The sequence below is a fragment of the Symsagittifera roscoffensis genome, chromosome 10, assembly GCF_963678635.1.
Source record: "Symsagittifera roscoffensis chromosome 10, txSymRosc1.1, whole genome shotgun sequence".
NCBI classification, from domain to species: Eukaryota; Metazoa; Xenacoelomorpha; order Acoela; family Convolutidae; genus Symsagittifera; species Symsagittifera roscoffensis.
Window position 1 is genome coordinate 26035385 of NC_087071.1, and position 22724 is coordinate 26058108.

The 22724-nt window shown below is 35.6% G+C and overlaps 1 protein-coding gene across 1 annotated transcript in view; it reads right to left on the minus strand.

Annotated features, from left to right (window-relative positions):
• LOC134855020 (sodium/potassium-transporting ATPase subunit alpha-3-like) overlaps window positions 1–22724 on the minus strand; it is a 36097-nt gene that overhangs the window by 3818 nt on the left and 9555 nt on the right. Inside the window, exons 2-16 of the mRNA XM_063871399.1 lie at window positions 12324–12527; window positions 11790–11903; window positions 11266–11400; window positions 10213–10330; window positions 9721–9873; window positions 7011–7126; window positions 6382–6580; window positions 5316–5427; window positions 4805–4937; window positions 4430–4557; window positions 3748–3979; window positions 1683–1864; window positions 985–1086; window positions 595–710; window positions 42–189 (exon numbers count right to left, since the gene is read on the minus strand). Of these exons, the coding sequence (XP_063727469.1) occupies window positions 42–189; window positions 595–710; window positions 985–1086; window positions 1683–1864; window positions 3748–3979; window positions 4430–4557; window positions 4805–4937; window positions 5316–5427; window positions 6382–6580; window positions 7011–7126; window positions 9721–9873; window positions 10213–10330; window positions 11266–11400; window positions 11790–11903; window positions 12324–12527 (2192 nt within the window). The remainder of the gene's footprint in view (window positions 1–41; window positions 190–594; window positions 711–984; window positions 1087–1682; window positions 1865–3747; window positions 3980–4429; window positions 4558–4804; window positions 4938–5315; window positions 5428–6381; window positions 6581–7010; window positions 7127–9720; window positions 9874–10212; window positions 10331–11265; window positions 11401–11789; window positions 11904–12323; window positions 12528–22724) is intronic.

Sequence of the window (22724 nt, forward strand, 5' to 3'; positions counted from 1 at the left end):
GTTTCGTAAACAGTTCAACTGATGTTTGGTCTTTCCTGGACAGTGTGTATGCGATGGACTTCTTGAGGTTGTCGAATATGAGGCGGCCTTCTTCCACTCCAGTGACGATCGAAGCGAAGTTGTCGTCCAGCAGGATCATGTCGGCTGCTTGTTTGGACACATCTGAGCCAGCGATGCCCATTGCGATACCTGGATTCAGTTGCACTCATTTAGTCGAAGTTCATTTCTTCAAAGTCTAGTTTGAAAAGTTGCGCTTATGAGCTGCAACTACTCTGCTGGATTTTGGAGGAAGAGTTTTCATTTTTTGGAAGTTCTTAGAATACTCAGAAAGACCTATCGAAAAAAGACTAACAAAATGTAGTAAACGTTTGTTTTCTATCAGACCAAACTTTCAGCAAGCATTTACTCGAAACAATTATTGGTGGTCATATTGAAACACCTAACACCGCAAAGTTTCTTGGTAAACACATTGACAGATAGGCCGACAATATTCTGCAATATATACGATTAAACTTGATAGATCGTACCTGTTTTTTTTAATGGAAATCATTTAAGGATCAAAATTACATGATGTACATTAAAATGATTTCGAACCAATGTCTGCTTTTTTGAGTGCGGGTGAGTCATTCACTCCGTCCCCTGTCACAGCCACAATCTTTCCCGCTCTCTGACACCCCTCCACTATGTTCAACTTCTGCTGGGGGGAGGTCCTACAGTCATCAAAAACAAACTGAAGAAATTAAACCAATCCAGTGGGGTTACTTATATGAAGAGGGGGGAGGGGGGCTGTGATTTATTATTTTTATCAAGCTATATCAAATCAATTGAACAAAATTGGAAATCTGATTGAAAACTAAATTGTTAAGTATCGGTTTTGATGATAGAACTGGCAAATTGTAGGTTTGAGTTCCAAAAAGATAGCTGTTATACACTTGCTGTTTAATGTATAGCTCTCAGTGCAGTTTAAAAAATGCAACAGTGTACCTTGCGAATACGATTTCGTCGTGATTTTTGAGCACATTCGCGAGTTGGTCTTCACTCAAGTCCTTCAAGTCGTTTCCGTGGATCACACACGCTTTGCCGTGCCTGAAAGGTAAGACTTTTTGAAATTAACTCCAAAAAACTGATATAACAAAAAAAAAAACATTCACTCTGAAAAAATATACTGCGATCTGAATAAACATATCTTCTTAATTTGTTTGCAAAAAAAATCATAGGCATGGCAGTAAGAGCTATCAGGTTAACATTATGGTCAGTAGCATGCGCAAGAATTTTTCGAATAGGTTTTTTTAAACAATTTTGTCGGCTTATTTTGTACATCATGCATATGGACATTTTTTGACCTTTGCCAAAGCCCCATAGCCAACATATTAAGCAATTATATCGTAAAAATTGTGTTTTTTGGTACGAACTGCCTCCTTAACTTTAGAAAAAATGGGTTGGTAACAGGGGCGGATCTAGGATTTTCTCGAGGGGTCGAGGGAGGGTGGATTTTCAAAAAAAAAATTATGACCTTTTTTTTAGGTCGATCAAATTGATTTTGTGAGCTCTCCCAAATCACTACAGAGACCTTGTTTTGGACAAAATCAAAAACTATAAAAAGTGAAAAAGTAGATGGACATCGAAAGGGTTCGAACCCTGACCTTAAGATTGAAAAACTTCTGACACAAACACTGATTTACCTCTTTGCCGCATTGCTGGCCACTCTGTCTCTGTTCACATTGTTGTCCACCACCATTTCCTCCTCCACAAATGCAGCTGCCTTGTTCACATCCTCCACCACTTCCTTATTTGGAGATATGATGCCCACTTGCTGGGCTATGGCCTTGGCTGTGATTGGGTGGTCACCAGTTACCATGATGATCTAGAGGCAATAACAGTTTTTAGAGAAAGACAAATGCATACTTATTTTTTCAATTAACTCGATTGATTGATTGGGAAAAAAATTCTTTTCTATTTTAACGACATCAGCATTTATTTATCATGTTTCTCCAGCGGATATTTTTACACTCACTCAAAGTTGTCCAACAAATTGTTGAAAAATTGGATAGACAGACTTTTGAATTTGTGTTAGATTTATGCAACAGCCGCTTGCTGAGCCAGAAGCACAAAATTCAGACGACAATGGTTCGAAAAAAAATCAGAACTAGAAAAAATCAATTCAAAAACTATCAAAATCTTCTGGGTGAAAAACAAACCTTACTAGTTTTTTAGCAAAAAAACGGATATTTTTTGATGAAAATGCAGGAAAAAAACTAAAATTAGATAAATTAACGCTAAAATTTTTTAAAACTAATTTTGAACTTCAGACGCACTGCTGTTAACTGCGCCATTTTCAATTTTACGTTTGGAGAGAGTAAATTGAAAATACAAGTCAAACTGCAATATACGTATTCAAAAAAGGAACGTGAGTTTTTCTGAGAAAAAAAAACGAAAAAAAAAATGAAACAAGGATAGCCGGTTACTGTGCAAGTAGCACAGAGTGTTCCGACCATAGCTTCAAAAAAATTCAAATTTTTACAAATTATTGTCGTTTTTTACTCGGCGAGGTGTGATAAAAGTAGCTGAACAAAGAACTGGGCATAATTTATTTTCAAAAGCCATACTAAACTAATCGAATTGAAAAACAATTTCTAGAAAAACTAGTAGAAAAACGTTTTCTAATTTCATACCTGTTTTTCTCGAACGCTAGGGAAACTTTAGAAAAAAAATTTGATGAGGGTTTTTAAGATTAGAAAAAAACTGTATGAAGTTAATTTGAAATTTATGTACCCATAAAAATATTCATCTCAGATGTTTGGCTGCAAAACTCGATCAAAAACCAATTTTTATAACAAAAACTGAATACTCATAGTATAAAATAATCCGCTCACCATTAAAGTTACGTCCGAAGTGCAGACCAGTTTTTCGCCACTGAGACAATTCTTTACAAAAAAATTTTCAGAATCGGAACTGAAATTAATCGGGTTTTCGAATGACATCAAACTTGACCCCATTTGAGTTTTCTATGAGGCATTTAAAATCCATCGGAAAAAATTGCATCTTATACCTAGTAAATATTTCACAATTTGCGAAGTGGTCGGAGCAAAACGGACAAAGTGTTGCTGAACAGAAAAATTGGATAGAATTGCGAGCAAAAGAAAAACTCAAAAAAAACAATTCCTCAAGTTTTTCTTGTCCTCTAATATTTCGTTACTGTTCAATTGATCAAAAGATTGGATTAAATGTATCTAAACTGTAAGATTGTACAGAAAACAGCTGAATTTAATAGAAAAATTGGATTTTCATCCGTTCCTACATTGAATTTAATTTTTAAAAATGTTGGCTTGTTTTTCTTTTTTGGGATTTGATAAATTTGGGATTTGATAAATTTAATTAATTTTGCGAGAAAAAATGATGAGGTCATTTCATTCAGTATTTTTCAAAACAACTTTTTCAGTTTATCTTTTTTGAACAATCTACAGAAATTAAAAAGAATTAGCAATTTTTGGTTTTATAACAAATCAAAAAACAAGTTAGTATTTTTTAACAATTCTAACAATACCTTGCCCATTTTTACAGGCTTTTACAGTTTTAATAGATTCTAAGTGTTTTTTATTGCATTTTAAACTGGAACATCATTTCAGAATTTTGAACAAAAATTTCTGAGTTGTCATTACACGACTCAAAAGTAGCCCAATAATCAGGCTTTTCTTTTAAAATTGGCTCATTTTGACAGAACTCTTTGTTTTGTTACAATGTCCAAACCTTGATTCCAGCATCTCTGCACTTAGACACTGCATCCGGCACGGCAGCTCTCGGTGGGTCAATCATGGCCATCAGACCCACGAAACACAGGTCACTCATGGGGAAGTTGGGATCCTCTGCGTCGAATGGGAAGTCGGCCGGGTACTGTTTGGGGTCTAGTTCCAACTGGGCAAATCCCAGCACTCGCTCGCCTTTGCCACCCAGAGCCATGTAGGCTTCTTCATACTCGGCCCTGTTAACGAAAAATAGATATTTTAGAACTTTAGTTATATTCAACATTGGCTGACAAAATTTGAATTTAAGGGCTGAAATCTTAGCCATCTAATCCGCATTTCGATGATTTTAAAAACACAAAAAAAGACAGTTTTGTGACTTAATTTACACCAGTGTAGCCAAAAAGAACCCAATGGCTAAAATTAGAACACAAATTAGAAGTCATTGAGATGTGTCTGTGATTGCTGAAATTCGTCAAACTTGTTTCGTGAACTCTCGTTCAGAAAACCACTCAAAAAATGTATTTCATTCAACTGTTTTGCCGTCACTGTAGTTCAAAAAACTATTCTCAAAAAATTTGAGCTTCACTTTATACATAATTTAAAACGAAAACAATAACAAATCATTTGTGTAGAAAATTTGGCAAAAACACGCAGTAATTTAGCCCATCCACGTCTATAGTTCTGACCTTTTTGCCGCTGAGAATTCTTCCTCTGCTCCGTGTAACAAGATGGTCTTGCACAGATCTGCTATCCTTTCGGGTGCTCCTTTCATTACCAGAAGAACTCTCCCGTCTGGTGTTTTATGGATTGACAGCTGGAAAAAAATAGTATTTGATACTTCGTTGTTTTAATGATTCAACGTGGAAAAACCTTGCTTTTTTTAGTTGACCTACTTTTTACACATCAGGTTTAGTTTATTGTAGATATATCACACTTAAACACGCAAAAGTTTATATTGAACAGCCAAAACAAGCGAATTTTTTAAAAGATCGAATAGTTTTGGGTTTACCAATGATGTTAGCTGAAAGAAATTATACCTAACGTATAATAAGTTCTCTAACCTGGTATTTGTTGACGGAGTTGAATGGAATCTCTGCCAGTTTGGGATGCTCCCCCCTCGTCGCCTTCACTCCCCCCTGACTGGCCTCAATGCACTTCAGAATGGCACTCTCGCTGGCATCACCCACCACTTCCCTACAAATGAAAAAACAGCATTAAACGAAAAAAAAATGGGGTTAAAAACATTATGCGAAAAAACCCAGAAGCAAAAAAATCAAGTTGCGGCAGAGAAAAACCCAAAAGCTTTTTTATCGGACGCAACCTGAAGTAATATAAAATCTACCAGCAATGATTGCAAAACATCATGAAAGTTTATGCATATTTATGCTTTTAAAGACCGGAAAAGGAAGCCAATGGAAAAAATTCGGAAATTTCCTTCATCATACTCACAAACTTCATTTATTTGACTTGATTTGAAAACTAAAAGTGATTGCATCCACCCTAAAGCATATTTTCGCATATTTTCTTACCATCCTTCCACTACCTGGATTAGCCTGAACAACTATAACTGACCTCTTCAGCACTGGTATGTCCTCCTGTGCCCCCGCGAACTCAGCCCTGTTGCAGAGTGCCCCCACCAGTGAAAGTGCTTTCCACGTGTCAGACTTCTTGTCAAACCCTTCGCCTGCAAAACCCAACAGTGTACCTCAATTAGTGTCTTTGAAGGTAATTCATTAGAGGTTTTTTTGTGTCGGAAAAAAAACTGGTCGGCTAACTATTACCATCAAATAGTATGATTTTCATAGAGCATTGTTTGTACATGACAAAAAGTTTATATATTTATACTTCTGCAACAGTTAAGAAAAAATAAGAAAATCGAGGGATATCTGTTTCGTTGAAAATTTTGAAATCTTTATTGGCTAAAAAAGTTATTTGTTGGTTAAAAGTTGCACTTTTTAGGCTCTTTAATGGAGGCACTTAGCACAGTGGTAAGGCGTTCACTTTGAAATCGTCAGATCGTGTATTCGATCCCATGCCATGGCAATGATAGTGTGTGAGGACAAGCTCTCACTTGACCTCCAGCCGCAGGTCTACCACAACCTGACCAAATTTGGCTGCAATAGTGGTACGACGTAAAAGTTCTAGACGCAAAAAAACGGCCTTGAGTCGCAAAAAACAGCTTCGCTCAACAAAATAACACTGTCTGGAATGTGGGGAGATAATACAAATGGACTATCTTCGACAGGACTGTTAAGGCCTACTGATAGCTCCTCTGCGATTCGCAGGAACTACAATTATTATTATTAAAAATCAAAAACTTTGTTCGATCATAATTTGGCTAACAATTGAATCAATGATTTACTTGAAGAAGTTTCCTCTCTCTCTCTCTGATCGTTAAAACTTTTGATCAATTATCATCGGTATGGCTGCGTAGCAAAAAGTAGACAAGTCATATAGAGTAAACACGTCGTAAGCCAATCAGAATCAAGAAAAGCAACATTCTGTTTCTTTTTTTTTCAGGACACGTTTCTTTTTTTCTCGATTCTGATTGGCTCACGAAGTGTCTACTATACGATGATTCTACTTTTGTACCGCACTCCTATCTGCATGGCCTTCCGAAGTTTCACTCATTTATAACCTGTTTGGTCCTCGGAAGTGTCGACCTGTTGGATCTTCCCATCAAACCACAAGTGAGCCACTGTCATCCTGTTCTGAGTGAGGGTGCCTGTCTTGTCACTGCAGATCACACTTGTGCTCCCTAGAGTTTCCACCGCCTCCAAGTTCTTCACCAGACAGTTCTTCTTCGCCATGTTCTTCGCTGTCAACGTCAGACACACCTGCATTAAGAGAGTAACATTTCTGTGCACAACAGCAAAACAGTTTTTCTTAAAACCAATAACTTTGAAAACTATTTGCACCTTCAATAAGCGAGTACCATATCTGTGCACAACACCAAAACAGTCTTTCTTAAAAGCAATAACTTTGAAAACTATTTGCACCTTCAATAAGCGAATACCATATCTGTTCACAACACTAAAACAGTCTTTTTTAAATGTAATAGCCTAAAAACTATCTTCAATAAGAGAGTAGAATTTCTGTGCACAACACCAAAATAGGCTTTCCTAATTGCAATAAACTTGTTAACCTATCTGAAATGCTTCTTTATACAGTGGGATAAAAGAGTATTTCTCGAATCAAGTTTTCTGGTTATTTACTACCAAAGTGGCATAAAGATGAATAGTTAAGCGTTAACTTTGAATTGCGTACAGTGACAGTGGCCAGTAGTCCCTCTGGCACATTGGCCACGATGATGCCGATAACGAAGACTATGGCCTGCACCCAGTAGTAGTCAAGAATCAGAGACAGCACGAAGAAGATCAGACCTGGACAAAAAAGAAGAGGCTGACAAGTTTTTCCCATTATAGCCCCCCCCCCCCCCCACCCCCCCCCAGCCTAGTAACAAAAAAAGTATAGCCCCTCAAACAACAAAAATTGTATTTTTGGAGGTGGGTGTATATTTTACTGCTGGGTGTGGGGTATATTTTGGTACATAAAAATCAGAAGACACTCACCTACAAATTCCAAATGAATTCCAAATGAGTTGATCTCCGTAATTGCAAAATGAGCAACAAAAAGTTGGAAGAGTGTCGAAGAAATCAAGAAAACCAAAAAAAAGAAAGTTTGGGGCCATTTTCAATTAAAAAGTATCCTAAAGTTTTCGAAATGCGCGAGTTGGACGTAATCTTTCCAAACAAACAATTTCCTGATATAAAAACCTCAATTTGAAAAAAAACTGGATCAGAGTGTAATTTTTTATTCAACTGGAAATATCTATAAAAACTGTTCATTTTCGAAACTGAGAGTCATATATATGACTTTTTGGCAATTTGTTTTTTCTCTACAGAGAAAAGTAACTCGCTTTATTTTTAGAAATCAAGAACTAGGACCGCGAAAAATTAAATTTGTCCTGATAAAGCAAAACACAATTTCAGATCTAATAAATGACGTCTTTTGACACTTAAATCTGCTTAAATACATACTGGGTTCTTTATCCTTCTCCTCCTCCTCCCTTGCAAAGTTTTTCCAAGAGAAAGTTTGCTCACTTTTCCAGATCAATGTGAAAATTGACATGAGAACAGATGAGTCAATGAGAATTATGTTTGGTTATCTTACTCAACCTTGCAGAAACCAACCGTTACACCATTTTTTAATTACATTTGTTTCTTACCCTGATACGAGCAGTCTTGCTTCTTTTTATTTCAGAGTGATTTTTGCGAAAATTTTGTTTGAAAAAACCGAGCCATCACTGAAACGATTTTCTTAAAGTGTCTAACTGGACTCCATCTGCTTTTTAATTGCGAGAAAAATGGTCTGATTGAAAAATTTTCTTATCGATGAGATTGCTTTTATCAACCAGAAGACCAACGTTAAAGTATAAACAAAACAAATTTTTAATATTATCTTAAGCTGAATTATTCATTTTTTAACTTTGCTTAAAATGTTCACTCCAAAATATTTTTTGATTGAAAAATATATACCATACATTTTTCCTTTATGAAAAATGTTTGATGTGCTTTTTTATCAAAAAAAAACTAAAAGTGAGAAACCTTTTTCTCTTTTTTGATCGCGGACGCGCTTCTGTGTTAAAAAATCAACAGTTATTTCCTGGAAAATATTGTTGCATAAAGCTCTTTCTTACTCTTCCTGCCTGTAGCGTGCGAATTGCCTGTGAATTATCGCAAAATTACCCTCAAGTGTTTTTTATAACTAAAATCAATGTTTTTTTTTCTCTTAAAATGTCAAGATAAACCTAAATCTCTATAAAAAATAGCCTCTACTTCAACCACTGCAATTTCTAAAAAAAAAACGTTAGAATAGATGGCAGATCATCAAATAAAACTGTTTTTGTGGTTGATGCAATTTAACCTGTTCTTAACCGCATTTTCTTGTATGAGGAAATCCCTGACTTTTTGATGTTTTCGCACAAAATACAAAATTTCAGTGTGAAAACAGCTCAAGTGAAGAGCATCACTCTAAACTAATCAAGTGAATGATCGTCCTCAAAAATTAAACGCAAAATGTTAGCAGTAAAATCATATGCTAACGCGCATTTCTGATTTACTGAAAAAACATATTTTAACCAATTTTAAACAAAATTTAAACATAATTGAAGACTCGTCTCTGGAATCCAGGAACATACAGATACAAAATTGAGCGCCTATCCAAAGCACATTTTGGCCTCGTAGTGAACAACCTTCTTGCTAAATTGATTTAGGGGAGATTGTTCACTTGGTCCCGGAACTTTTTTATGGGTCTTAGTTTATGTAAAATGTCTCATAGTTTTCAGTTAGCAAAACATTTTACATAAACTAATACCCATAAAAAAGTTCCGGGACCAAGTGAACAATCTCCCCTAAATCAATTTAGCAAGAAGGTTGTTCAATACGAGGCCAAAATGTGTTTTGGATAGGCGCTCAATTTTGTATCTGTATGTTTTGATTTAAATGATCCAGACAAACCGTTTAATACTTGAAAATTAAATACTTGAAAATTAAAATAAGAATGATGAAGACAAAACTTGCTTAGAATGTTAGCAGAATCATAAAAATTGGGCCCAAATTTTTACCCCAAAAACGGACCACTTTTGGCTTTTCTGATAGTTAAAATTGTGCCAAAACTGCAAGTGGAAAAGTGGCAATGAACACAATGAGGCCAAAAAAAGACTAGCTGTTTTTACAAACGCCGCCAACGCTAGTCGGAACCTTCTGCATTAATTGCACGGCAACCGGAGTTTTTTTTGCCTACAGTATGTTATTTGTTATAGTCTAATTTTTGCGCACTCTTAATTTAAAATTCTAAAGCTTACATCAAGGAAAAACTCAACTTCAGTGACAAATTTTCTCAGGAAGATTAGAAAACCAAAAATTAAGTACTTGTTGATTAGGTATATTGTTGAGATATTTCAAAGAGTGCTTGCCTAAAGATACTGCCACCCCGGTGATGATGTGAACAAAGTGGCTGATCTCTCTGGCGATGGGGGTGGAGCTGTTGCCCAGATTGGAGGTGAGGGAGGCTATTCTGCCCATTATGGTGTTGTCTCCCGTTCGAATCACAATGCCACGACAGGTGCCTAGAAAAAGGAAGCCAGTTTTGGGGTTCGTAAGGTTGGGAAATAGAAAAACAGCAAATTGGGTGCGTCTTTATGTTCAGTTTGACAAGTTGAAATACTATTGTTGAATTGGCAACTACACCTGTTATGGTCATTCAGATTCCACTTTTCGGCTAAGGATAAACCCACAGATGCAATTAACTTGTCGTGCAAGATGACTTTACACGGATAGTATCGATTTACTCTCTCAAGCTCTGCTACTAACTAAATGTGTGCGGGTTCCAAACAGAACTAATTTTCCTACTAATACGTGAAAACATCAAAATAATGCCTTCGAAAAAATTAAATCTTCACTTTTACCTTCGACTGCGTTGGTTGAGAAGAAGGCGAGGTTCTTAGTCTCCAGTGGGTTGTCGTGGGTCTTCTCTGGAGTTCGCGACTGGGGCTCAGACTCACCAGTGAGAGAGGAATTGTCAACCTAAAATATAGGTCACTCTGTTTGAATGAAAAGGTTCCGATGTCATGCCACGCATACAACATCGCATGTTCATATGTTGTATTCGTTGCATTCTCGTTGGCAGTCTTTGCAGTGGCGTCAATGCCACCCACCTGTCGTACTTAACTAATACACATGGTGCTAAAGTTTTATGTTATCTGTCTGTTCATCTGTGCTAAGATACAGACCTACTCTATCTTGTTACGCTAGCTAACAAACTAACTTAAACTTAAAACTGTTAAACCTCTTGTTACAGATAGGTTTATTCTGGGTCCATTAAGATCCTGTAAAAATATAGCTATACTTATCCATTACTTAATTCAACTCTTTAATTTTACCGAGTTTTGTTAGTCCTAGACTTCGGTAAAAGTCATCCGAAAAGCTGTCCACCAAAATTTAGAAGAATAGCTATGGCTAATAGACATTTCCTGTGACAATCACGTAAAAACTTGTCCATTTAATTCTTTTCGCAGTTTGCTAGCCTTTTTCAATGTAAAAATAAATAGTTAAGAGAATTATGCCAAACATTTAGATTTCTGGAATCTCTCAATTCAGAATATTTTCGATGCAACACAGTAAAAAAATGCGATTCGAATCATTATAGTCAAAAAAACTACTGACAAATCTCTTTAAATGGATGGAATCTTTTTCCATATAATCTCTCCCAAGACTTGTAGCGGAAAAACTATAGCACCATCATCAGTTTATGAATTTTCTGGGTGTTATGTTTGCTAGGGTGATGATTAAGAAAAAAAAAGCCTCGTAGGCCGCGTTGCTAGTGCAATAACCTGATAAAAAAAAGAACAAAGAAAAAACAAAAGCTAAATGTATGACAGAGTGGGAGGTCCAGAAAATTCATGTCTGGCTTCAACATTTGCGTATCAAGAGTTTCACCTAATTTTTGCTAGATGACTGACCTTGAACCCCTTGGCGTCTATGACCCTCATGTCGGCTGGTATCCTATCCCCCGCCTTCACTCGGATGATGTCCCCCAGCACCAGCTCCTCACAGTTCACCTCTATCGTGTGACCATCCCGAATAACTGTCCCTTTCTAGACATTCTTGCTCATGTAACTCACTTGAAATTCACTTGTGACTTTTCCCCAAGTTCTAATACTTAACACCATCTGCGAAATTTATCTGGTTAAAAAAGTTGAATTCGTAATTAAAATTTTTATTTTTTTAATATTTTTTCACCTTGGCCGATTGTTACGAAAATTGACGTGCGGACTATTTAGCCCATATTTAGTTTTCCTACTTAACCTTGTAAAATTTGTACTTGATATAATTAAAATTTATACTCGTTCGAGCCTGGAAAAAAGTGTGTTTGTATGAGAGTGAGGGGTGAAAAGGGTTCGGGAACAGAAAAGAGTTGTAGTTTAAGAGTTGTAGAGAGTCAGAAAATGAGAAGCCACAAATACAAAGAATGTGACTGACTGACCTGTGGAATCATCTTCTTGAAGCTCTCCATGATCCTGCTGCTCTTGGCCTCCTGAGTGTACTGGAAGACAGAAGTGACGACGACCACCACCGCCAGCACCACCCCCAGCCACAACTGAACAACAAAGGGGGCAGATGAACATCAAAAAACATTCAGAATAGGCAAAATAGGTCATCTTTCTCCACAGCTGCAACAAAACTTCAAATCATTCACGAGTCAATGTTTTATATTTGAGCTTTCATCCACATTTGAATATTGATTTGCAATTATGGGCTACTTTTTGTGAACAAAACAGTTGTGGAAACGAGTCGAGCTTTTCATCCTTTGAAGATCAATTATGAGTGAAGAGGAAGGGGTAGCCGCAAAGCGTTTAGCTCTTTTCCACTTTCCCCAATTTCCCAGTTTCCATTTTCAATTGTTCACACGGCAATTTGCATGTAAGAAATATTGTGAAAATTTGAAAATTCTGAAAGTTGGGGGAGGAAGAAAATAGCCAAACATTCATTAAAGTCAAAAGCACCAAAACTCTCTCACGTCATCCATCTGTGCATTCTTCTCCGTGCTCGCTTTGTAGATGTAACTGCAGAAGCAGAGGACAGCCCCGATCCACAGAAGGAGACTGAAGCCAGTGAACATGAGTTTGAGGAACTTGATGATCTCCGACTGCTGTTTGGGGGGACTGAGTGAATTCGGTCCGTCCCGCTCCAGTTTCCGACGGGCTTGCTTCGCGGTCAGACCCTGTAAATTAATTAAACTCCTTGTTGCCTAGTCTTATTGATATTTACACGTATGAATCACATTTATTTTTTTAAAATTAAATTCCCAGCCCCCTTCAACGTCATCATCCTAAATGAAAAAAAAAACCACTGATTTCGGCATTTTAATTGCCAGTTCGTGGCTCGGATTTAAAGGTTAAAACGGAATAAAAAAATCATGTGTGTGCCAATGCCACCAATAAGTTTTGGCTCTTTTTCCTTGTTTATCGGTTAGTGGGAACAGTAATTTTACTTGTAAAAATTGCAGGTGGGGGAAAAGGAAAAAGAGCCTTAGTTTTGTATATTTAATATACAGTTGTGAGTTATAACCGATGGTCTTAACTCATAGAGTAATTTCGGATAGGGTACACCGTCTGCTCGTCACGCTATCTTATTTTCGGCCGGATAGATTCGTGCAACTTCTTAGTCTAATACCGATCCTAATCTTACTCTTATACTATCTAGTCTCAGGTTGTTTAACTAGTCTCTGCTAGTCTCAATAGATCTAGGGTATACTGGTTTATTGCGGCTGCTGAAGTTCTCTTGGAGAGGCAACTTATTTCTAAGTTAAATTCAAATCTCTCTGGTGCTGAAATTACAAGTAATTTCAGCACTTACAAATAAGTGGGTTGTTAGTTAGATGGATCATGATTGGTTAATATTAAATACTTTACAGTGGTAAAATATCTAATTTATCCAATCATAAAATGTAGTTTAGATCAGGTTCCACCCATCCGGGTTTTACAGAGTTTTTTAGAATAGTTTTTCTGCAATTCAAGGGATGGATGATGGACGTTGGTATTTGGCGAACATCATATTTCTTCTGGGTTCTCCTGTTAGAGAAGTTCCAGGATCAATCGTTGTGTCTTCTTATGACAACGACTGGGTTTTCTCAACAAACTCAAATCTGATTTCAGAATGGTTTGCTATGACAGGTTTTTCTGTTTCATGTAGAGAACTTCTTTTGTGTTCAACCTAGTCTGGGAATGGCGTGGAGATTGTGCGTGGAGGGGATGCCTGGTTACTCGGATCTGTACGTATACTTGAACATCGAGGTGGTCATTGGTCTAGTTCAATGAAGTCCTTTTCTGCGAAGTCAAGTCGTACTCTAAATCCTTTGAGTTGTGATTGTGGACGGCATATTGATTGTGGTTGGAGATTCTTTTTCGAGTGTAGTGGTGTCATTTTGTCTTTGGATGTTCGTCTTTGGTGTTGTATGCTGATCTATATACTGCAAGGTATAATTTACATTTTATAAAATTTTTATTAGTTCGGTGTTTTAATTATGATTTTGGTTAGTTGTTTTCACAAAAGCTTTTTGTTTTAGTTCGGTTATTTTGAAGAGTTACTCACCCTTGAGTACCTCTTATTAAAAATAGAAGTGTGGTCACAAAGCGTGGATGTAGCGCGGTGGGTTAGGCCGGCTATAGAGCATGCTCAGGACGTCCTCTCTGGTGGGTTAGGCCAGGAGTGGGAGTATGATTTCGTGCGGTTTCTGTGAGAGGTCCTGTTATGTGATAACGTTTTATGTTGGGTTTATTGTGGTTTTTCTTATGTTTCGTTGGTTTTGTCCTTTTTTCAAAAATCAAATTGTTTTTGGTATGGGTTTGTCTTTCGACTTTTTTGTGTTTTATTATTTCTTTCTTAGACTTTATAATAGTCTTCAAAAGAATAAATTATCCAGTTTTAAACTGGGTTAATCCGGTTTGGGTACCGTTGGTTTCCTTTCCTTAGTCATGCTGTTATTCTATGATTTGTGGTGTTTAGTAAGCTGCATTGGTTAGTTTTGTTTAGTATATAATTCCTTTCCAACCGGGTTAAAGGAAAGTTTGAAACGTGTTATCGTGTGTTAGAGTTGTTGAGTGTGAAAGCTTGAAACTGAAATTCATTATTTAAACAATTCTTCGTGGGCGAGCTGTGCGAGTTTGGATAGAATTTTTGTGCGAGTGAATGGAAATATCAAAAGGTTAGTACTGCATTTTCGTTTTATCAATTTACTACATAGAATTTCAATTTTACTGCTAGTTTTTTGGGGAAAAATTAAGTTACAAATTTTCATCATTATTAGAATTACTGCTTTTAGGGAAATAACTTATAAATTAATTTACTACATTGGTATGATTTTTATTGAATTTATCTATTGCAAAATATTAATAGAGTTTTGAAGAATTTGAAGAAGTTTTTTATTTTTTATTTTTCTTTTTTGTAATTTGCAGGTGATCGTGGGATGAAGACTAAAAATCTAAATAAGACATGGATAAGGAATGGTTAGTATTTATTCAAATTAATTAGTGAAGAATATGTATAAATTATACTTACCTGTTAGTCGTCGGGGAAAAAACCGTGGGGGAAGATGTCGTGTATTGTGTCGGAATTTGTTAGTAATTTTGCTAGTATGCGAATGATGTTTTTAGTTTGAAGCAGTGGCCAAAGCAATTGAAGTGCTTTAATAGTTTTTAGTTCTTCAGTGCCAACTGCAAACTCATAAGGTGTGTTTTGGATGAGATTATATAATTTGTGATTGTATTTAGTATTGTGGATGAATTCTAATATCGGGATTTCTATAGGTTGAATAAATTCATGTGGGATAAGGAAGGGTCTGGATTCTTCTGCGTTGAAGGTCTTCGTGATGGGACAAAAAATATACATTTGGGTTATGGGATCATAATTGCGAAGAATACCGTGAAGGTTAGTATCTTTGATGCAATATGTGAAGTTAAGAAAAAATGGTGAAGTGTATTTAGAGTTTATAATAATTGAAAACGGTGGTGTGGTTGTCTTGATGGAGTGTGTAGATCAAAATGATTTTGTATGAAGCGATAATATGTATATGTGTGGGTTTGTTTAGTGCGTAACATAATGTCGTGTGAGCAGTGCAAATCGCGTTCTTGTGGTGCAAGGAAATTGAAGGTTAGTGAAAATAATTGAAATCTTTCTTTAAAACTTTCGTAAGCTTGCATGTCGGTTAGTGCTTCAGAAATGACGTGGTCGAATTTGCGATCAAATATATTGAGTGTAAATACATATGGTGTTTTGATGAAGAATTTTTCTGTGATTTGTGGGTTAGCGAAACGATCATCATCTAAAAATTGGTCTTGGTTAGCTCGGATGATGTTGTGATCGTAATATTCTAGCGTATATTCGTTAGCTCGGGGTGCAGTGTATGTTTTTAGTGATTTTTTATATCCTATATTAGTAAATTGTCTATGTGTTAGTGGTGTGGTGAGTCGATATAGCATATCTTTATTTTTTTCTATATCGATGTGAGTATTAGATAAAGGTAGGCAAAGGGGGTTAGTAAAATGATAATATGATGTCCAATGAAGTCTAGGCATTAAAACTTGTTCATCTACAAAACTACGTGTGTCGTTAGTGTCGTTAGGGGTGTTTAAAGTATACTGTGGAAATGAAGAAAAGGTGATTGCTAAAAAATCTTTCGTGTTAGTGTGATTTGGATGATTAATATATTCACGGGCTGTTCGTGGTTTTGTTGGAAATGGATGGTTGAGGAATTTTCTTTTGAAAGTGCGATAAGCTCTATTAGTGCTAGTTGATGATTCGGTGGATGTGGATGATGGTGCTAATGATGCGGTATAAGCTGAAGAGGGTGTAGGGGTAGGTGGGTTTGATGATTCTATTGTGGATGAAATCTGATTTATAGTGGGGGTGTCTAGGTGGAAGGGTTGTTGTTGTAGGGTGATAAAATTATCTAGTTCTTGGGAGATTTGGGGAGTATCTGGAGAATTGGATGATCGGTCTGAATGAAATGAAGAGTAGGTTGGGGTGACTTGTGAAGCATAAGAGGGTGTAGAAATGGATGGAAGTGGGTTATTTGGTGGGATTGGTTGAAAAGGGGGTTTTGAAAAAACTGAGGAGTTGGTTTGAAAATTATTGGATGGAGATGGTTCAGAGTCTGCAAATTCATCAGGGGTTTCAATATTTGGGTTATTGAGTTGTGAAATGGAGTATAAAACTGAGATATGTGAATTAGTGTCTGAATTCATGCCTGATGATATGTTATTGGTTGGGAAATCGGGTGGCGGGAAAGCAAAAAGTGGAATTATTGTAATTGGAGTGTTGAGGTTGGTTGGATGGGAATTTGAGCGGTGTAGGGATCCAAGTTGTCGGCTCATCGTGGGCTAAAAAAATTATTATTTTGAGACTGAAAAGCGGTGGTATGGGGTTGTTCTATAATTTGTTCATATGTATTTTCATCTAGTGAATGATGTGTCATTATATGTTGAATGGGACTTTGTGATATGGTTGATCTAAAATTTGGATTATGTGTTATTGCTAAATTTCGAAAATTTCGTGGGACTAGGGATAATGGATGGTTATGTGGTAGGGGTGGTAACTGTGGTGCTGTAGGCGTTATTTCTACATTGTTATGTTCTTCGTCATATGTGTTCTGTCTTGTTGCTATTTTTGTGTTGTATTCTTTTATTTGTGCGTCTAAAAGAATTTTGTTTATTGATGATGAAAAAATTCCAAAAAATCCTGCAAATAGTATGCGTGCTACACTTGCTTGTCTATTTACTTGTGTGTGTATAGCGCATGTATTATAGATTCCTTTTAAAAGTGAAAAAAGAAATCCTATAAAGTTAAACATTGCGTATAAAATAGTTAATTTTTCTAAGATGTAATAGGGCTATCCTAGAAAATCAAGAATTTCATTTTTGAGTGTAACAAAGCTAAAAATATTTATAGGTGAGATATCTTGTGGTCGGTGTTTTTCACCGTTTAGATTTATATAGTCTTTAATGTCTTTAAAATATCCGCTATAGTCTTGTGTATAAATATCTGCAAATCCTGCGGTTTCGGCAAGTTTGCGTAAGTTTTGGTCAATTGATTGTCTTTGTATAGTGTCCATTTGTGTTAATAATTCTTGGAATTGTTGTGTTCTAATGTGATGTTGGATATCGGATTTTGAGTATATTCTAATTGATTGTAGGTCAATATTTGGGTTTCGAGCAATAGCTCTAATGCTTTCAGGTGAAAATTTTTTGAGTGATTGCATTAATGTGGGATATGGGGTAAGAAGGTAATATTTATCTTCATCAGGGTTCAGTTGTACTACATTGTGGCTATTTTCTGATCCACATGGGACTGCGGTATCCCAGAAATAGGTTCGTCTTGAAAGTGTGTCAACGAAATGTACTTTATTCTTATAAAAGATAGGGATTCTTTTATAGCATCGTTTATCTTCAAAAACATATAGTGGTGATACTTTATTGGTACAGGTATAAAACCATAAAATGTTTCCTTCATAGTCTAAAAAATTTGATCTATTTCCTGATAGTAAATATCCTGCGTAGGGTATTTTTAATACTGCTAGTGCAAGTGATTGTAGGATTTGTGTCCTTTCTAATTCGCATAGTTGGTGAAGTGTTTCTAATTCAGAGAGTGACATTTCTTGAAAAATTCGGCTAATTGTGTAATCTAATTTCATATCTAAGTGAATATCATAGTGGATATTACCGAAATATGTACTATTCATTAGTGATAGTTCTTGTAAACGTGTGCTTCTAGTGTCATGGGGCTTTAGATGTCCACCAGGTTGACCTTTACTTTTTTGAAAATTAACTCGTATATATGATGTTCCTTCGTTTATAGGGTGACTTGTGGCGTATGGGTCGATTTTTACTTTTCCAGTGGTCATGTCCAATCCTTTTTCGTATTCAACTAATATTTCGGAGTATTGTGTTTTGTGAAGTGGATTTCTGTATTTACATGCAAGTTCTGTTTCTTGATATATTTGAAAACGTGTCAATTTATTTTCTATATTGTGTATGTTTCTAAAATTAGAACTTTGTTTTCGTGATGGATTTACTTGTTCATATGGAATTGATTGTATAAAATATTTTTCGTGAAATTTTATCATACGAGCGTGTATTTTTGCTACTTGAAATGTTGTACATGTGTCTTCGGGGAACCAAACAATTGTTGCTTGTGTTCGTGTTGTAGGGTCACAATAGCCTTTGTCGTTTTTACAAGGTAATCTAATTCCTTGATAGATCATTGTGTTGTCAGATAAATCGCGTGTGAGTTGTATTTTTTCGAGTTGTTTTTTCCAATCGAAAAACATTATTTCTTGATATCCTTTATTTTTTGTGTCTGCTTTACAGTTTGATGGATTATTTATACCAATATGTGGTATCCAGTGTTTATCGTGTATGTCATAAGTTAATCTTCCGTGTGCGCCGTTGTATGGGTATTTTTCATCTAATTTTATATGTCCTTGATATCTTTCAAGTTCTGCTTGATGTACAGAATCTGAAAAAACTTGGAAATATACTAACTTTCTATCTGCGTTTTTATTTCTTGTGATATTTAGTCGGAGTAACTCGTTTTTACAATCTTCGGGATTGACATGTAAAAGTCGTTCGATATTACTCTGGTAGAATGATTCGTGGTCAAGTCGGTTTTTATTTCCATTTGAGACTTGTGAACAATGTACTTTCTTTTCAGAAAATGTTGCTGTGAATTTATATCCTATAACTGTTGTTGCTCGGGCTTTTGAATAGAGTGTCGCTGTTACATTTGTAGTTTCTATAGCTTGTGGTTCTGTTTCGCATTGTGATACTTGGTTTATTGCATATTTGTGTAGTGTTTTTTGTTCATTTTCTTCACAATCGTAATGTGTTACTAATAAATCTTGGGGTCCTGTGCGGGGGGAAGGGTTTATGTTCTGATTGGAGATTACTAGAAAAAAGAGTTGGAGAAAAATTAATATTTTTAGAATATACATGTGTATGATAATCCTGAGTATGGGTTATTTATACCAATATTTATACTAAAAATGGTTCGTATCATTTAGATAAATTTTGTGAATCGTACCTGTGGATATAGTCAATAGCTTTTGAAAGTTGGAGGTATAGTTCAAATATGGAATAGAAAATTAAAAAAATATTGCAAAAAATGATTAAGATTATTACAAAAGATTCAAAGGTATCAAAGTGCTGTGAGGTGCTGTGAAATGTGATGTAACCAATTGTCTTTTTGGTATATCTGTCGTATTTGTATATTACTTCAGTTGTTATAAATGGTGGTGGTAGTGATTGAGCTGTTATATTTGGTGGGTTTAATGGGTAGGGATGTTGAGTAATGTTGTTTAGTTTAACCGTGATTTCAAATTTTAATTGTAGACTATTTTGTTGGAGTATTTGGATGTTATGATCACGAATGTCTTCGTGGATGTCTTGTCTATATTGTAGTCTATTTAGTGCCCAGTTGTGGAGTCGGTTACTTTCTGGGTGTTGTCCAAATGATGGTGGAGGTGCTGTGAATGTATTCCAGTCTAGTCTTAAAGGAATATTTGTTGATGATTGTTCTCGATATCTAGCGTCGAGGTAATTTGGGAAATTTAAGTTAAAAGGCGTTGGTGAAATCTGGCTTATTGATGGTGTTGATGGTAGTGATAATGTTTCTGGTAGTGATGAGGATGTTGTTGTATCCGTAGAAATATCTATTGGATCATTGATTAAATTTGGTTCACCTTGTGTGAATGAATGTGTTGTCCAATATGGTAGTCGTGATGTTTGGTTTGTGGGGTTAAAGGGATTTTCACGTGTTTGTTCAGATGTTGGTGTTGAACCTAAGTAATCTGAGGGTAGGCTTGAGGTGCTACGTTGTGAAAGAAGCGTAGGGGTTTCTGGTAATATACCAATGGGGTTTTCTGGAGTACTTTGCGATGGGGATTGAGGTATATCAAAATGAACTCGGGGAGTTTGAAAACTTCTGTTTCGTCGAGGATGTATAATTTGTCTATTTATTTCGACTGTATTTTGGTTTTGACTAGGATTTCGTATTCTACTTAATTCTTGAGGTAGTGTTGGGTATAAGTTATATGTTGGTTCGCTTAGAGGTGCTTGTCGTTGAACTGGTTCTAGTGGTTCAGATAAGCGAGCGTGTCGTTCTTCAAAGGTATATGGGTTATCTTGAAAGGAAATTCGTGTAGATGTTTGGGAGTTTTGGGTAGTTGAAGGTGGTGTTGGGTTATCTTGGGATGATGTCGGTGAAGACTGACTGTGTGATTGTTGGTTAGCAATTTTTGATGATTTTCTATTTATTCTTTTAGTGAAGAAACTTATGTTTATTATAGTATTCTTCTAGAAAAAGAATTAGGAGGATTGTTGCTAGGGCGAATGTGATGATTGCTTTCTTTATACATTTGCATTTTGTCAAGATGAGGGATGATAGAATTGTTATAAAAATTACAAATAGTAAAAAAATATCTGTTCTAGTAAAAATGGTTCGTATCATTTAGATAAGTTTTGTGAATCGTACCTGTGGATATAGTCAAAAGCTTTTGAAAGTTGGAGGTATAGTTCAAATATGGAATAGAAAATTTAAAAAATATTGCAAAAAATGATTAAGATTATTACAAAAGATTCAAAGGTATCAAAAAGAAATATGATTAAAAGTTTAAATATCGTTAAAAAGTTTATGAGAATGTTAAGAATTATGTTGACTGGTCGACAGAAGAGCATTTAAGAAATGGCTTCTCGATCGAATATTTTTTGTTGTTTGAGGCAATTATCAAGTGTGGTCGAATTATTTATTGGTTTTTTGACAAGTGGTTTGAGTTTTGTGAAAAATTGTTGGGGGCAAATTTTATGGTGATCGGGAGGTCTTCTTTTTCTTTATTTTTATTTGTCAAATGATCTGGGGTACTTTTGAGATTTTTATACTTTAGGCTAATTAAAATGGTCGTTCTTTTACTTTAGGCTAATTTAACATATTTGTTTTGGGGGGTATTTGAGGTCTGAGTTGGGGAAATATTGTTGATCTTTGGGTTATTAGATAAGGGAGGGTTATGATACTATGGTGATATTTATTTTAGTTGTCAAGTTGGAGTGGTTTGCTTATTTTTGACCTGGAGGTCGCAAAGTTATAGTTATAGATATGCCTGGAGTTTAATATCGTTCGTCTAGTTGATTTGTGCTAGAGTTAGAGAAGGTGACGGATTGGATGAATCCTATTGGCTATTTATGAACTAGAGTCGCTGCGTGTTTGTCAGCATGTTATTTTGAAAAATGAAAATTCAAAATATTTCAGAGGTGCAAAGATTATGAAATATAAAATTAAAGCTGTTTTTGAAATTCGACTTTCTTTAATATTTTAGATTGTGGGATGAATGTTTTATAGTTTTTACGTGGTTGATTTCTAAGTCGTGATGACTCTCTATGTTCTGATTTGTCGATTTGTTCTTGGGGTATTATTTTTTCTGTCAATTTTCTATTTTTTCTTTCTTTTTGAGGTACATTTTGATCTAGCTTTTTTGTATTGTTTTTCGTTTTAGTTGATTTTTTATTTTGGTTTTCGAGGTGAATGTCATGTTGTTCCTTTGTTTTATTTTCCGCATGTGGGTTATTTTGAATAACTTTTAAACTTGTGAAAGAATATAATTGAGTTAGTTCGCGTAGTGCGTATTCTTTTGGGAAATAAGGTAATAGATTGTTTCGATGTTGAACAATTTCTTTTTGGTCTGAGTCGGTGATTTTATATGTGAAATCAGTGGGTTTGGCAATTATTTGGTATGGTCCTTTACGAAGGGGTTGTAATTTTTCAGAAATTCTTTTTTGAGTGTTAAAATTGGGTATTAAAACAAATGTTCCAATTTTTAAATCGGAGGCTGGTGTAAAGCGTGAATTTATTTGTTCATTAATGTTTTGCCTTTGTAACAACTTTTTTGTTACTTTTTGGTAAATTTCATTGTATTTTTTATCTCTGTTTAAAATCCATTCGGTGTGTGTACCGCAGGCTAATTTAAGAATTTGTGGGTGATGAAAATGATCTTCATCGTGTGTGTGTAAAGGTAGGTTATAACAAATTGAGTCTTTATTCGGTTGACAATGACTTTGTGCATTTTTATGAGAGTTTGCTGTAAACATAATTGGTTTGCGTGGCTTTTGATTAAAAACCATTTCATATGGTGACATTCCTAGAGTTGTCGTGATTTGTGAATTATATGCTAAGGGAAATAGTTTTACATCTGCTGACCATTCGGTGTATCTTGTATCATTTCCATTGATGATACATCTAAGATATTCTTGTAGTGAACGGTTCATACCTTCGACTAAGCCGTTTGTCCAAGGTGCGTGAGATGTACGTGGTTTGTGTTTGATGTTATATAAATGACATAGTGTGATGATTTCATTATTTATGAATTCCGTACCGT